Raw genomic sequence first — 14,750 nt, forward strand, 5'->3', positions numbered from 1 at the left:
ACTGCTGCTGAACCAGCCTTGGGTCACTGTAACATTTTGTAAGGGATCCACTTCCCTTCTCAGTGGAAAACAACTGGGCAAGCAGGAAGAGTAACGAAGAGCTGCAGAAACACTTGCATGAAAGCTAGAATGAGACAAAATGAAGATTTAGATTCCTGAAGGTCTCAGTACTTGAAGGAGCAATGGGATTAGAACGTGCTTGTTTCCTGAACTCCAGTGACTCCTCAGGAATGGCGATGATGTGCTGAAATTACTGGGAGCTCTGAGCCAGCACATAGTTTCCTTCATACCAGCCCACTCAAGGACTTGAAATAACTTTTTTGTCAGAAACAAAATACAAAATTGAAAGAAAGGAACACAGCAAGCCATGGAAATGTCATAACCTTCTACCTAACTCTTTCTGCAGTCGCTGTGAGCACAGAAATTTGCTTTAGTCTTCTATGAAATAGAGAATTAAATACACAAGAGCTGGTGCAGGGGCTAAAACAGAACAAAGGGTCTGGAGGAGGAAGAATAGAAGGTGAAATCCATACTGGCAAACAGAATGTGCTCACAGGCACTGGAATGAGCTCATTTATTTTGTTAACTTGTTAGAGCTGTCCTTCCCATGGTTTGGTTGGAGGGTCCCACACATCTTCTGCCATGAGGATTTTCCCACCAGCCAGTTTGGGTGTGAGCACCAGACCATGAGGAACCAGAGCACTGAGCAGAGTGGCTGCTGGCCCTCCCAGGACAGCTGGCTCCACTGTGCAAGATGTATTTATCACAGAGGTTTAGCCACAGCTACAGAGGACATGGGGACTTCACTTTTGCAGTTCAGCTAAATATGAGAGCATGTAAATGGTTGGGGCCTCCTAAAAACCAGAATGCATGACTCACCTGTTTCAAGCCACCATGCTGAGTATGAAAAACGTGTATTTTTTACTCTTGTTCCTACAGCCTATTTCAGTTCTTATTTCTAGTTTTGCTTAGAAAGCATCTCCTCTATTTCCAGCTCACAGCTGGCCAAACCATGTCCCTAAGCCATGACCAGGACCACGTTAACACTGCAGGTGGCCCTGTTTGCCTACCACAGTCAGTATCTTTCATTACAGTTTTATCCCAGGAAAGAGCTGTTATTAAATGATTATTTGTGCTTTTTGTATTGTCTGTCTGTTAGCTCAGGCCACTGTGAGACCAGGATACAGTGGTTGTGCCAGGCTAAGATTCCTTTGTATTTCTGTGCTTGAGCAAAGGCAGCAGGAAGAAGAGCACTCCTTCACCAACTGCTTGCTCTCGAGAGTGTACCAGAGAAGGATTTGGTTCCTTTCCTGCTCTTTAATCCCATTCTGTGACTCAGAGATGCATTTTCATGCTCAGCATAGAAGTGATACCTTGGTATTAGATGCCCAGGAATATAAAAGCAGCAAACAGTGTTAGGTCACAGGTAACCAGTGAGGCTGCTCATGGCAGGAACAGACTTAAATGGTCCTTTTGACCAAAACAAGTGCTACTTTGTTCTTTAGTAATGCTGATAATCGGATAGTTGATAGACCGCTAATACAAACAATGGCCATGTTGGAATTTTGGTCACAGCTCTCACCAGATGGTTCTAGAGAGAAATCCAACTATTACACATCACAGAACAGCCGAGTGGCAGATGAGCAGAAGAAGCACGTGCAGCCCACAGTATATGCTAATGTTATTTGTAGAAATTCCCCTGGAACGATGGAAGAATTGCACACAGTTCTCCCTGCATTTTCACAGTAAAGAAATTACTTTCTCTGAACTGTGAGCAGAAGCTCCTCCTCAAGGCAGAGAACATTCCTCTGCAGTGTCACAGCAAGAGAAGTTCTTTGCTGAACTCCTGAGAAATCTGCCTTCCTTTTCTGTATTCCTGACTTTCTCTGTTCCCTTTTCAATTGATTTTCCCTATAATGCAGTTATATAAATAAAGATGGCTCATCCGTGAGCTGGGGCAGGAGATGGGGAGGAAATTGACAAGTTCATGCAAAAAGCCCACAGCATCTGCACGTTGTTAAAAGCGCTTTTGTAGTCTCTAGAAGGAACAGAAAGGGGGGATTGATTGTATGGACGTGTGTAGGTGGCAGAAGTATTTTTAGCTAGAGGTGAGAGGGTAGAAGCTGTCAGAAAAATAGAGAGTGGGAGCAAAGTAGATATGAGACGCCCCAGGTGATGTACTTCATATGAGGCAAGTTGAACTCCTTTATAAAACAAATCCATGAGTAGTATTGGAAGAAAAAGAAATAATTCTATTTATATCAGAACTGTTTGTTCATTTAAGTAGTATTTTTTTTTCCAAATCTAAATTCAGAATGATTTCCCTGCTGCATATTTGCTATTATTGAGGTAACAAACACAGAAAGGCAGAAAAATGGATTGAAGCTCCAAGGAGAAAGCAGAAAGAGTAAGGTGAATATTTGCAGTACCTGCCTGTAGTTGTAAGAAAGCTTTGTGTGCTTCCAAAAGAAGGAATCAATGTAGCTCAGAATGAGATTAAGCTGTTTGGTGAGGGGGAGGGCAAACAATGAACAAACAGCCCAGATCTCAGACTGATCAGGTTTTAGGCAGCACATTTCGGTCTGTTACCTAACAGCAGTTCCGGCACTGTGAGCGGCAGCACGGCAGTGTCCAGGCTCAAATATGCATTTCAATTGAATTAAAACATGACGTTCATCCAGAATTACTGCAACTGAGTCATGCCTGAAGGAACGGACAGCTGAACTTGTGGAGAGTGGAATTAGAAGACTCAGACAAGAAAAAAATATTGAGATTTTGCCCTTCAGATTCAGTAGGCTCAGACTTCTGAACTACCAACCTGCTATTTCAGAGCTCTCAACCTAAGGGCAAGAAGTATTCTTTCCATGTTTAATTAAAGCAACAAAACATGTTTATTCTAAGACTGGATTTTCAGGACTGTGACACTTTTCTTTTTCTGTGGATTTGTGTTTTATGACAGAAAGTATCAGGTCAACCTTTTCCTCCACGACTGGCATCTATAATGTCATTTTCTTATGTGGCTGCTCCTGCCCTTCTACATGGCTGTCCTTTGTCACAAACCAGCAACTTAATTAACTGCCTTTGAGACAACTCCCCTTTGGCAAACAGTTACATTTGGAGAGGTGTGGGGCAGCAGGACAGACAGACATTGAGTGCGTGCTGGCTTTGCTTAAGGAGCCGCTTTGCAGATGCAGAAATGGATGTGCTATGTGTGAGTTAGGATATATAAACTTTCTAAATCAATGAGCATAAAAATTAATAGCTCTATAGTTTCTGTCACGGCACATAGATCAATTGTATTTCCAACCTGGGTAATTCTATGATTCTATGATTCTATTTAGCAGTTCTTTCAGTCTGAAGTTCGTGAGGTCACTCCACATACTGGATCTTGTCACCTATCATGTACATACAGCCCTACCCCAGGTGCCGGTGTGACAGCCATCCCACACTTGCACATCTCCAGGGAAAACAAGTTGCAGTGGGAACAGGTTGTGACCTCCAGCTCCTCTTATTCCAGCAGATTTATAGAGAAATCCTTCATAGGCGGGATACGTAACGCACTAAAACTGGAGCCGGTCAGTTTGTGTGCAGTGTTGTGGGATGACTGCACTTGGGCAGGGACTCAAAATTACATATCTTCTGGCACCTCCAGCTCTATTATGCACATTGACGTGGTGTGGGACCAGTGGTTCGGCACTGACTCAGAGGGAAGAGTGCCTCATAGTGAATCACTAATGCCATATCCTGCAGCACTCTGCTGCAGCTTTGGCACTGAGAAAGGCTAATTACAGCGTGGTTACTATGACTGATTTTTCAGATGCTTTTATGCATACCTCAGGCGTGTCAATAAGTACAATATAGTCAGCTTGCTTAGAGACACCCGAGTGCCTTAAGTATATTATTTTCTACCACAAAACCGGGTATACGAGCAGAATCCTATTAGACAAAAACATCCAACTGAACACAGCATCTTTGTCACATGCATGTTTACACCAATTGAGGAGTAAATGGTTGATTTTGGGGGTGATCCTGTGTAGGGCTACGAGTTGGAATTGATGATCCTTGTGTTGGAGTGGATGATCCTCCCAGCTTGGGATGTTCTGTGGTTCTATCATTCTATGAATGGAAAACTACAAGTTGTTTTGGTTTTTTTGGCTTTCTAAGGGTAAATAGTGAACACACACATATATATACATGTTATATATATATATGAAAGTTTCCCTTCCAATAGAGATACCAATCTGCTGCTGCTTTTCTGAGCTCTGTGCTGAGCTTGAACAAGGAGCTGTGACAGAGGTACCAGCCATACTGCACCAACAGACCCCAAAGGATTCAACAAGGGCTTCTATGGGCAGCCCCAGTCCTTGTGCCCAGGGGTCACAGGCACAAGTATTCAGGCCAAGATACACAGAAGCAAATGTCTAAGATACTTGTACTTGCATGTTGCCACACATCACCAGGTACAAAATACCAAGAATGTATAATTATTAGGAATGTTATTTTGTACGGCAATGCACCCATATGTTTGTTCAAAGGTATTTAAGCCTCTACTCTTCTTTTCCTTCCCTTTCACACCCCTCTTGCCCACTTTTTGAGGATTTTACCACCTCCTTCCTTACTCCACATGCTAAAATAATCAACACGGGCCCAGCATTAGCGCTGATCACGTTATTAGAGTGCACAGAGCACACAGCATTGCTTTAGGCTGGTCCTCAGGCTCAGTTGACACCTCGGCTCTCAGTCAGGTCTCTCTTCCAAGGTTCCCTTTGCCAGCAGGAGGAGCGGGCACTGCTTCTTTGTGGGGAGGAAGATAAGATTGCAGACAGCTGGAAAACACCGTGAAGGTCACGCAGATGTTTGCAGCCGGGATGTGCGGCAGTTTAGTCTGCTCTAGTTAAGGGACATTCTCATCACTGAATAAGCGACTCTGCCTGTTGCTCCTTATCTACTTCTTGTCGAGATGCTCGAGTGCAGCGGTTTGTCCACCTGTTCACTCAGGTCTCCACTCGCAACAAGGAAGCGAGAACCCCACCATAACCCCACCATAACCCCCACCATAACCCCACCATAACCCCCACCATAACCCCCACCATACCCCCACCACAACCCCACCACAACCCCACCATACCCCCACCACAACCCCACCACAACCCCGCTCATCCCATCCGCGGCCTGTGCCGGGGGTTGGAGCTCCGCCCCCACCTCGGCTCCGGCGCCGCCCCCGGCACGTGACGCGTGTGACGCCGCCGTGCCCGGGAGCTGACACTCGACGCGGGGTCGGGCAGGGAACGGGCAGGGAACGGGAGCAGCCGCCGCCACCGCGGACACCGCAGCGGGGCCCGAGCGGCCGGGCCGGGTGAGGAGGTGAGTGAGGAGCCAGGAGCCGCGGGGCCGCAGCGCTCGGGCCGGCGGGAGGGGCGGGGGGCAGCGCGGAGCCCCCGAGGCGGGCCGAGAGCTCGGCCGCGCCCCCTCCTCCTTCCCCGCCGCCATCCCCCGGGCGGGGCGGGCTCGGGGCGGCCGCGCACCTGGGAGCTGCTGGGGGCGGCCCGGGCCGAGCGCCTTATTATGCAACCGACTCACCTGGGCGGCAGCGCCGCGAACAAAGGGGGCCCGGGCAGCGCTGACGGAACCGCCGCCGCGCCCCCCATCCCCCCCCCATCCCCCCCATCCCCTCCATCCCCCCCATCCCCCCCATCCGTCCCCTCCGCTCCGGGGCCGGCTCGGGCAGCGGGGCCGGGGCTGGGTGCGCTGACAGCCGCCTGCCGTGAGTCAGGGAGCAGCGAGCAGCGCTGCGTGGTTACTGATTAAACCTTTAATTTTTAAGGAAGTCCGAGCTCGGGGAAGCCACTTTGTGTTGCGGTAGCAGCGGATTGTTAACACGAGCGAACAGGGATTAAGCTCGCTTTTAAAAGCTTCTAACTCGCCCGTCGTGGCTGATTTGTTGTTCGCCTTTACATCTTTGTACCTATTTCCATCCCGGTGCTGCACGCTCACGCGGTGCCTACGGCGAGGACAGAGCGACGTGGAGGTGAGCTGGGCTGCAGGGCCCGGCCTGGTGCTGAGCTGTGACCGTGTGTGTGCGCTGAGCTGCTGGGAGCTTTGCCCATGGGGGACCTGAACCTGGCGAGCTGTCGGCCCGATCCGATAGGAAATGATCCCGATTTAGCGCTGGTAATTGAGTTTATTTCTGTAGCAGCACCGCAGAAGGCTCCGTGTCGGTAACGGGTGAAGTTTGATGCTGAAAATGGAAAAAAAAAGCTGCACGAGGCAATTGCTGCTCCTTGGTAGGACATGGAAACAAGGTCACGGGAGAGATCTGAGATCCTCAGCGCCCTGTGTTTAATATCTGAGATCTGTTTGTGTTATCAAGTAAATAATTCCTGAAGCACAGCGAATAAGGGGTTTTTAGTTTTATTTTTTCTCAGGAGGAATATAAAGAAAGAAGAATAAGATTTTTTCCTTAATTACCTGGTTATAGAAGATCAGAAGAAAATACTGTGGATGATAAACTGAGGGGAGGTACCTGCTGTACACCTCCTGGTTGTTATTTCCTATTGCCTTCTGAGATAATGCTGGAATGGGGAGTGACCGCAGCTAATACATTACGTACATACTATCATTTTATAGGCTCCCATCAATGGGTTACACTTCTCTCCCTTGCTGCTCACATGTACTTTGGGATCAGTGAGGGCTGGGAGCTTTCAGTGGGTGATGCTGTAGGGTTTCAGCTGCACTAAAAAGGCCTATTGCTGAAGTAGGGAGATACCTAAACAAACCACTCCAAGGAGGGCTGAAGTTGCTGTTGCAGTTATTCAGGTTTGATTAGAAAAGATCCCAGTTGGTGTGGAAGTGCGCAAATACAGCCTTGTGTTAGTAACAAAGTAGGCTCGGGTTGGCGTGGAGGACTGCTGAGCTTTGCATGTAGCTCCCACCCCGAGGAAGTGTCGGAGGGGTGCGGGCAGCAGCCAGGGTGGGGCTGAGCTCAGCAAACAGCGGGTGCTGGCCCTGTGCAGCCTCTGCTGAGTAAGGGCTGGGAGCAGCTCCACTGGGAGCAGGTCCCATCGGAAGCAGAGACTGGGAGCTCCGTGCCAGAGGATCAAGTGTGAGGTCCCTGACCCAGTGCCGCTGTCAGCACGGCTGGGGCTGGTGGCAAATGTGTTCTGTGTGAGTGTGTTTCCTAATGGACTTGTGGCCCACCTTAAATTAGTTACCCTCTGCCATTTGGGTTTCACTTCTAAAAATGTGGTCTGAATCTTCCTTTTTTATCATTATTATTATTTTTTTAATGGTATGCATTAAGATGTTTTCCTGTAGTTTTTATTGTCACTGAGGTTCATTCATTCATTGTTATTGATCTGTTAAGAAGACATTGTTAGAATCATGGAAGAGCTAAGAAGGCATTCTTAGAATCACGGAACAGCTTGGGCTGGAAGAGACCACTTCCATCCCCATGCTGTGGGTTGGCTGCCCAGGGCCCCATGCAACCCAGCCTTGTGTGCCTCCAGGATGCAGCACCCACAGGTTCTCTGGGCAGCAGTGCCAGCACCTCACTGCCCTTGGAGTAAGAAATTATTTCCTACCATCTTACCTACATCTCCTCTTGTTTAGTTTAAAGGCATCCCCCTATTTATTGTTACTATCATACCGTATATAACGCTGATTTCCTTCCTGCATGTAAGCTTCCTTCAGGTGCTGGAAGGCCACAGCAAGGTTTCTGTGGACTTTTCTCCAAGCCAGAACAACCCCAGCTCCCATAAGAGGGGTCTCTGATCATCTCTGTGGCCCTCCTTTGGATCTGCTGTGGAACTAAGTCTCATATTTGTGCCTGTCATCCTCCACTTTGGGTATCTCAGCCTTCTTTACCAGAGTGGGCATCATCCGGCCTCACCGGTAACAGTAAAAGAGAAAGCATGAAGGGTCTACAAGGCCTGGCCCACTGTGTTACTGCAGTTTTGATCTGTAGCACCAAAGTCACAGACCCCATTGTCATTACCATGCACTCGTGTCCCAGTTACTGTGTGTCTGCTGCTGGTCGGTACTCAGCCTGAGGGAGGGCAGCCCAACTGCTGAGCCCTGGGCTGCAGGGACCACAACTGTAGTTGGCTGCAAACTGAAGTGTTAAACCTGCAGTGAGGAAGGTTTCCCACCTGTGCTGTTGGTTTAGCTCTGTGGAGGCGGAGGAGCAGAGCCCTGCTTGATCCTGATGCTGAGCTGTTTATACAACTGTCTCAGTGTTATGGCCTGCCACAGAACGCAACTGATTTCTTTTTGATCGTGTGTTTGATGTTACCAAATATTTGCTATTGACTTGATAATTTCACAGCTTGGCTGGGAGAACAGAAACGCGTGCCTTTTCTTTTGGTGGTGAAGGGCTGAGGTTACAAAACTATTTTTGTAGCTACTGTATTTTATTTAACTTCTGTTTCTTAAAATCCTGTTAACTTTTTGAAGCATAAAATGCAGCTTTTATTGGGCGTATCTATCTTGGAAAGACATTCAGCATACGTTTGGCACTAAACAGTTACATGAAATAGGCAAGAGAATGAAAACATCAAGCTTTTAAATGCTTGGTAGCCTTGTGGGAAACCGTGGCTATACATTCTTTTGTTTTGCTTCTGAATGGGAGGAGAGGCAGTGTGAGCTGCTTGTCTTAGGTTTTCATTTCCAAGGCAGCATACCTTCATGGCAGCCCATAGCTCAGAGTCACTTGTGTTTTTTTGGTCTGTGACCTTGAAGCTGTGAAAGGGGCTGGTACCAGCACTGGGGAAGTGCTGGGAGGAGTCGGATTTGGTTACAAGGAAGAAAATATCATTTTGTGTGTGAGTGGGGAAGGCCGCAATGTGGGCATATTCACCTGCTGCTGGAGTCTTTAATAGATGCAGGGCTGCACTTAAAAATACCTGTTTGTGCTGAACGGCAGGTGGGCTGGGTGGTTTGTGCTGAGACTGTCAATTAGCTCCAGTGCTGCAAATGTCAGGGCACTGTTTTATGGGGAAGAGAATAAAAAGGGGGAGGAAACCCATGGCAGACAATCTGAGCATTATTTTCTACTCGTTGTGTTCCTCTTGCTGCCAGCTTTGTTTGCGTGTGGCACCATCTTTCTTTCTGCCAAGTCCTTTAATAATACTGTAAGCCTGATCTTGTGACTCCATTTAGAGTCTTGTAAACAACTGTGGCTTTAAGGCTACCTGTAGGAAATGTGTCCTGGGTGTAGAAATGGTCTACGGGAGAAACAAAGATGTAACTTAAATTGATTGTTTCTAAGCTCGGTGGTCAGACTTTCAGGTGTTGTTTGCAACAGAGTTAAGTGGGAAATACTTTGCATTCAAAGATCAGCCCGAACAGCCAAAATGGTGGCAGAAAAGCTGCAGCACTGTTAGGGGTTTTTGCTTCAGCCCTCCGCACGAGTCTCCTTTGTTGTTGTTTCTGCACTTAGTCCCTGTTATGGTCTGCATCTGTGTGCCTGCATGGAATTGCATTAGTTCCACTGGGTTACAGGGCAAACACTGCGGATCTCATCGTGGAGTCTCAACTTGCAGAACAGCAAATTTCTGAACTGTTTTTGTCATTCATGGACTTTTTATTTTTGTTTTTTCCTCATTAACCTTTGAGGTTAATGCAGCAGCTTTTACATGGATTCTTCCAAATGCTTTTTGAATGTTAGAGATCTTACCCTTATTTTTCCTTTCAAGGTTAAGAAATTGTATTTTTTCATATTCCTTCATTAAGCTGTTTTTATTGTAAGTTGCTGAGGCTGGTGTTCACCAACTCACCAACTGTGGCATTAGGTGATTGAATGGAGGAGTAACTGTAACCTGTGGGTATGGGTACAGTGGTAGTTGTGTAGGCTAGAAGGTGCTGTAAATCTAAGTGCTACTTTTTCATGCATTCTTGTTTTGAGACCTCACCTACTGCACAGTGTGGAGTCCTCAGTGCATGAGAGATATGGATCTGTTAGAGTGCATCCAGGGAAGGGCAACAAAAGCAGTCCAAGGGATGGAACACCTCCCCTGCAAGGACAGGCTGGGAGAGCTGGGGCTGTGCAGCCCAGAGAAGGAAAGGCTCCAGGGTGAGCTGGGAGCGGCCTGTCAGTATCTACTGCAAGAAAGAAGGGTTCCCTTTAGCAGGGTCTACTGTGATAGGACAAGAGGAAATGGCTTCAAACTATAAGAGGGAACATTACACTGCTCCCAGGCTCTTGCATCTCAGTGCAGGTTGGCAGGGGTTGAACACAATGCTTGGGACTAGAATAGCCAGACAGCGCTGAGCTGGGATGCAGCACTGGAGGAGGAATGAAGGATTTTGTAAGGAATTCTCAGTGTTCTGAAGCGACTCTTGAACTGAAGGATAACTCAAAGTAAACAAATTGTAATCTTCTCCTTTTAAATGTTTTGATTAAAACCAGAATAATGGCAGTTTCTTAAGAAATAAAGCCTGTGTGTAAGCATGAGAGACTCAAACTAGCCCTCAGTGGTGATTAACATCGCTTAGTTGTAGCAGCAACAGGCTTAGTGGGTAGCTTGATGGCAAGAGGCTTGTGAGAATATGGGACTTAAATTAGTAATTCTGTTGTAGTGTTGACTTAGTTTTATTGCTGTGAAAGGTATCTGAAAGTCTTTAATTCATTAATGTATTTGACTGAGGTTGACATAGGTGAGCTTACAGCATTATTTGTGAAATTATTTTCCTCTCAAGTGCACTCAGACACTTACTTCATTGTATCGACATCCTTTTCTTTTTTTCTTACAGCTCTGATTGTTAACAGGAAACCAACACTTCTGAAGCAGAATGTGGCAAAGTGTTTGCTGGAAAAGGTGAAATTTCTTCTGGTGGTGATGGCTGATAGGAGTGCGAAGATCCTCCCAGGACAATTGTACATTGAAGTGGAGTATGACTATGAGTATGAGGCCAAGGACAAGAAAATTGTTATTAAACAAGGGGAGAAATATATATTAGTGAAGAAGACTAACGATGATTGGTGGCAAGTGAAAAGGGATGAAAATTCCAAACCCTTTTATGTGCCAGCACAGTATGTGAAGGAAATACCACGGAAAGCACTGATGCCACCTGTTAAGCAAGCAGGCGTGCTGCCAAATAATGCTTTAAAGTTGACGCACGGATTACAGAGATCGACAGAAAATGTGAATAAGTCACCAGAGCTTTCTAGTTTTGGGAAATCTTCTCCAGTTCAAGTGTCTTGCTTAGTTCGAGATGCCAATCAAAATCTGGGGCCAAACAATAGCCCTGGTCAAACTCTTGGTTTGAGTCTGGACCTTACTCAGAACAATGGAAAACTTAACAATGAGTTGCAGTCTCCCAAGGTTTCCAATCAGTTTCGAACCATCTCCATGGGACATTTCCCATGTCCAGAGTTCTTGGAAATAGAGAAGACCAGCTTTTTGCATGAACAGTCTTGTGACTCGGCAGGAGAAGGCTCAGAAAAAATTCACCAGGATTCAGAATCTGGAGATGAACTCAGTAGCAGCTCCACAGAACAAGCACAGGTAAGCTTAAAAAACGCTTCTGTAAATTTGTGGGGTATTTTTTTCTTATTCTTTTTTAAAATTCTTCCTTCTCCTTATTACCAAAACTATTTGCCTTAAGGTTACTTTTTTCTTTGTTTTTTTCCCCTAACAGAGGTTGTCAGTAGCACTGCCTTGTCTCAGCATGGGCTACTTGTTGAAGTCTAAACAGTTGGTGTGAATGGCTCTAATGCTCCCAGAAGCTTGGGGATTATTTCCATTCACACAGTCCTGTGGCTGAATGTTACAGAAACATGGACTTATTGTTTTGAGATAGCTTTGAATTTGGGTTATATTGTCCTCCAGAGGAAGGGAACCTACTGCAGTAACTCGCTTATTGGTTTTTTGAAACCAGAGGAAGATAACTGTGCTTGTTGCTGTCGGCTTTTTCCTAGGCCTGTGTTTAGGTAGCTTGAGTACCAACAGGTCACTCATTTGCACAATCAGGTGTCAGTTTAGGGTGGTATGCACATGAAAGTTGATGCTAACTTTAGAAATAAAAATCTTCCTACAGAGAGTTGTGCCGCAGCACCAACTTAATAATAAGACACAAGTAAGACAAAGCTGCTTAGCCAATATGAGTGAGTATGGGAAGATCTTAAGGATGCAAGATCGAGTAATTTATGCAATCATGAGCTTGTGTATGTGTATATGTACTTAATGAAATAGGCAGAATCAGTAGTTCTTAAATACCCCATTCTATTCTTCACCTTTAGTCATTCAAGAGGTGAAGAAGAAGCATTCACCTCTTTCTTGAAAGTCAGTTTCTATAGTTATGGATTCTCATGCCTTTGTAACATAACATTTGTTACTCTCGAAGCACTTTAACTTTCACTTGTTCCTTTTTTTCTGCAGACAGTAAGGAATATATGAGATTACTGAGTTTAATTTCATCATTTATAAAAACATTTTTCAATTCCTTAGTGTCAAGGTTGTTATAAAGAAAGTGGAGAAAACCAATGAATGTTCACTGTAGCTGATAATAGCTACTTAAAACTTGTAAGGATAAAATAATGCTTACACATTGACTTCAGAACCATCCATAGTAGCTCATCAGCTGTCATATTAGTTGGTTTCCAGATGAATGACAAAATACTAAGGAGTGCTTTGAAAACATATTTTACTTCATATATACTTTACATTTACATGATCCATTAAGACAGTCTCCTCTACTGTGTTGAATATGCGTCACTTTCTGTAATTGAAGTAGATGAAATTCACTTTACATAGGTGTCTTCTGGCAAGCAGTAATAACCATCCAGGCCAGCTGTTCAGTTTCTATGTGATTTTTGTGGCTGCTGATGTGGTGACATGTAATCTCTTCATCTTCCACCTCCCTCGCACCCTGCAAATATGTTGCTTCAACATGAAAAGCTATTTGTAAGTGTGGCCTCCAGTGGAACAGGTATCCATGTATGTGCAGCTTTCACTGGGTTACACAAATGGTCTGAAGATGGAAGTTTTCCCAGTGTTTGAAGTTAGAAATCCCAAAAACATTAAGTAGGAAAATCCTGTAGTTCAGTCACTGGAGAGTCTGTTGTGATCATTGTCGTGGGTGCTTGACAGGCCTTGCAGTCATCGTATTTTACAACTATGAAGTCACTTCATCTCATGTGCAATCACAGGCTCTTGAAATGCAGTGAAGATATTTGACACTTAGTAGCCATAGAGATGAAAGCAGTAGTAATGCTGATGTCACTGGTAGCTCAGTGTAGATACAAGTGCCAGCCTTCTCTTCTGGAACAACCCCATGGTTTTTTTAATAATTCTTTCAATAATGAGCATTGTTTAGTAGAAATCAGCTGTGCGGAAATTAATGGCTCAGAAAGCTGTTTTTATTACTTCTAGTCTGTAGTGAGAACATCAAGTTCCCAGCTTTCGCGCACAAACAAGGTTCAGCTTCCCAAGACTGTGTGACTGGGGCTCTTCCTCCCCTCCGCTGCCATGAAATTCAGTTTTATGCTGAGTTATAGTAAATTCTAAACTACAGAGTTTTTCTTCTTAATTTGTAAGACTGGAGACTAGATTGCTCTTAGTGATAATATTTTTTTCTTTAGGGGGGAGGTGATTTTTTTTTTGTCCTTGGGTTAATGAGCTCAGGCTTTCCATCCAGCTGTGGGAATGAGGGATGTGTTAGCTGGAGGTGGTGGCAATTACTTGTTCCTAGCCCAACTTTCAGTGTTTTCACAGTACACTGAGTACAAATGTATGAGATGCAGAGGAGTTGCTTATAATGAGATTCTTCTAAGAGAGGTTCCTCATTCTCACAAGACAGTCCTACTTGTTCTTTCCAGTGAAGTGCAGGTTCTGTAGTGGAGCAGTCTTCTACTCAGACATCTGTGGGCTGTGGAAATGCTGGAAGATCCAGTCTGTATAAAGGAAGGATTTTTTGAACATCTGCAATCTGATGGAGGTAAAGGATAGAGTTCTGACAACATGAACAGAATAATTTGCTGCTGAATATGTGGGTAAATGATCTTGTCAAGAGAAGAAAAAAATAATTGGGTATTGGAATGCTCTTGATCCTTAGCTCAAAGTAGTTCCTGACCCCTTATACAAAGAAATCCCCAGTATTGGGTGTCACACAGTTTGCTTAAGGGCTTGAGCTGTAGGAAGGCTGGAAGTAATTAGAGAAAGCAGGATCTAAGAGGAAACATTCCAGCTGCACCAGATTTAAACCTCCGGTGGAGATGGTAACTGATGGCAGAACTGGAATTGAATGAAGTGGATCAAGGGGGTACAGATGGACTCATAGGTGTGCTAATGGTGCTTAAGGGAGTATCAGTGAGGTTTCTCAATGACATTTTAGGATGGTTGTATCAAGTGTGATGTCATGATCCCAGCAGAAGGGCAGAAAATAATCCTTAAGAGGAAGGGAAGGAGGGAAACTGAGAGGAGGACTTTGTAGCAGAGGATGCACAGCACTTGAGCATCTGAAAGGACTGAGGATGCACCTTAGAGGCTTGAATAATTGTTCTGAAGCGAGGTGGGGAAAGGAAACGACTTACTATAACATGCATATATAGGCACACCTAATTTCTTAGGAACAAAGAGCTGAAGAAAAAGGGGAAGAAGTTTAAAAGTGGTTTTAAAAGGCTTTCTGGTTAATGTTTGCAGGTAAATTCTGCTAGCAAGTTTTGAGATAAGATGTGCAGACATAGAAGGGTGGGTGTTTTCAGAGATGGCATTGAGGATGGTTTGGGATTATCTTTATATGCAGATGCAACT

At 45.2% G+C, this 14,750-nt stretch overlaps 1 protein-coding gene across 13 annotated transcripts in view; it reads left to right on the forward strand.

The window, feature by feature from the left end:
• The first annotated feature begins 5,228 nt into the window (after positions 1-5,228).
• ARHGAP12 (Rho GTPase activating protein 12) overlaps positions 5,229-14,750 on the forward strand; it is a 66,783-nt gene continuing 57,261 nt past the window's right edge. For 5 of the 13 annotated variants that reach the window (XM_015853148.2, XM_015853151.2, XM_015853158.2 and 2 more), the window contains exons 1-2: positions 5,230-5,364; positions 10,750-11,504. In XM_015853148.2, the coding sequence (XP_015708634.1) occupies positions 10,836-11,504 (669 nt within the window). In that variant the 5' untranslated portion in view covers positions 5,230-5,364; positions 10,750-10,835. The other 8 variants (XM_015853152.2, XM_015853153.2, XM_015853155.2 and 5 more) reach the window with 4 other exon arrangements.

Source organism: Coturnix japonica, chromosome 2 (assembly GCF_001577835.2).
Source record: "Coturnix japonica isolate 7356 chromosome 2, Coturnix japonica 2.1, whole genome shotgun sequence".
Lineage (NCBI taxonomy): Eukaryota > Metazoa > Chordata > Aves > Galliformes > Phasianidae > Coturnix > Coturnix japonica.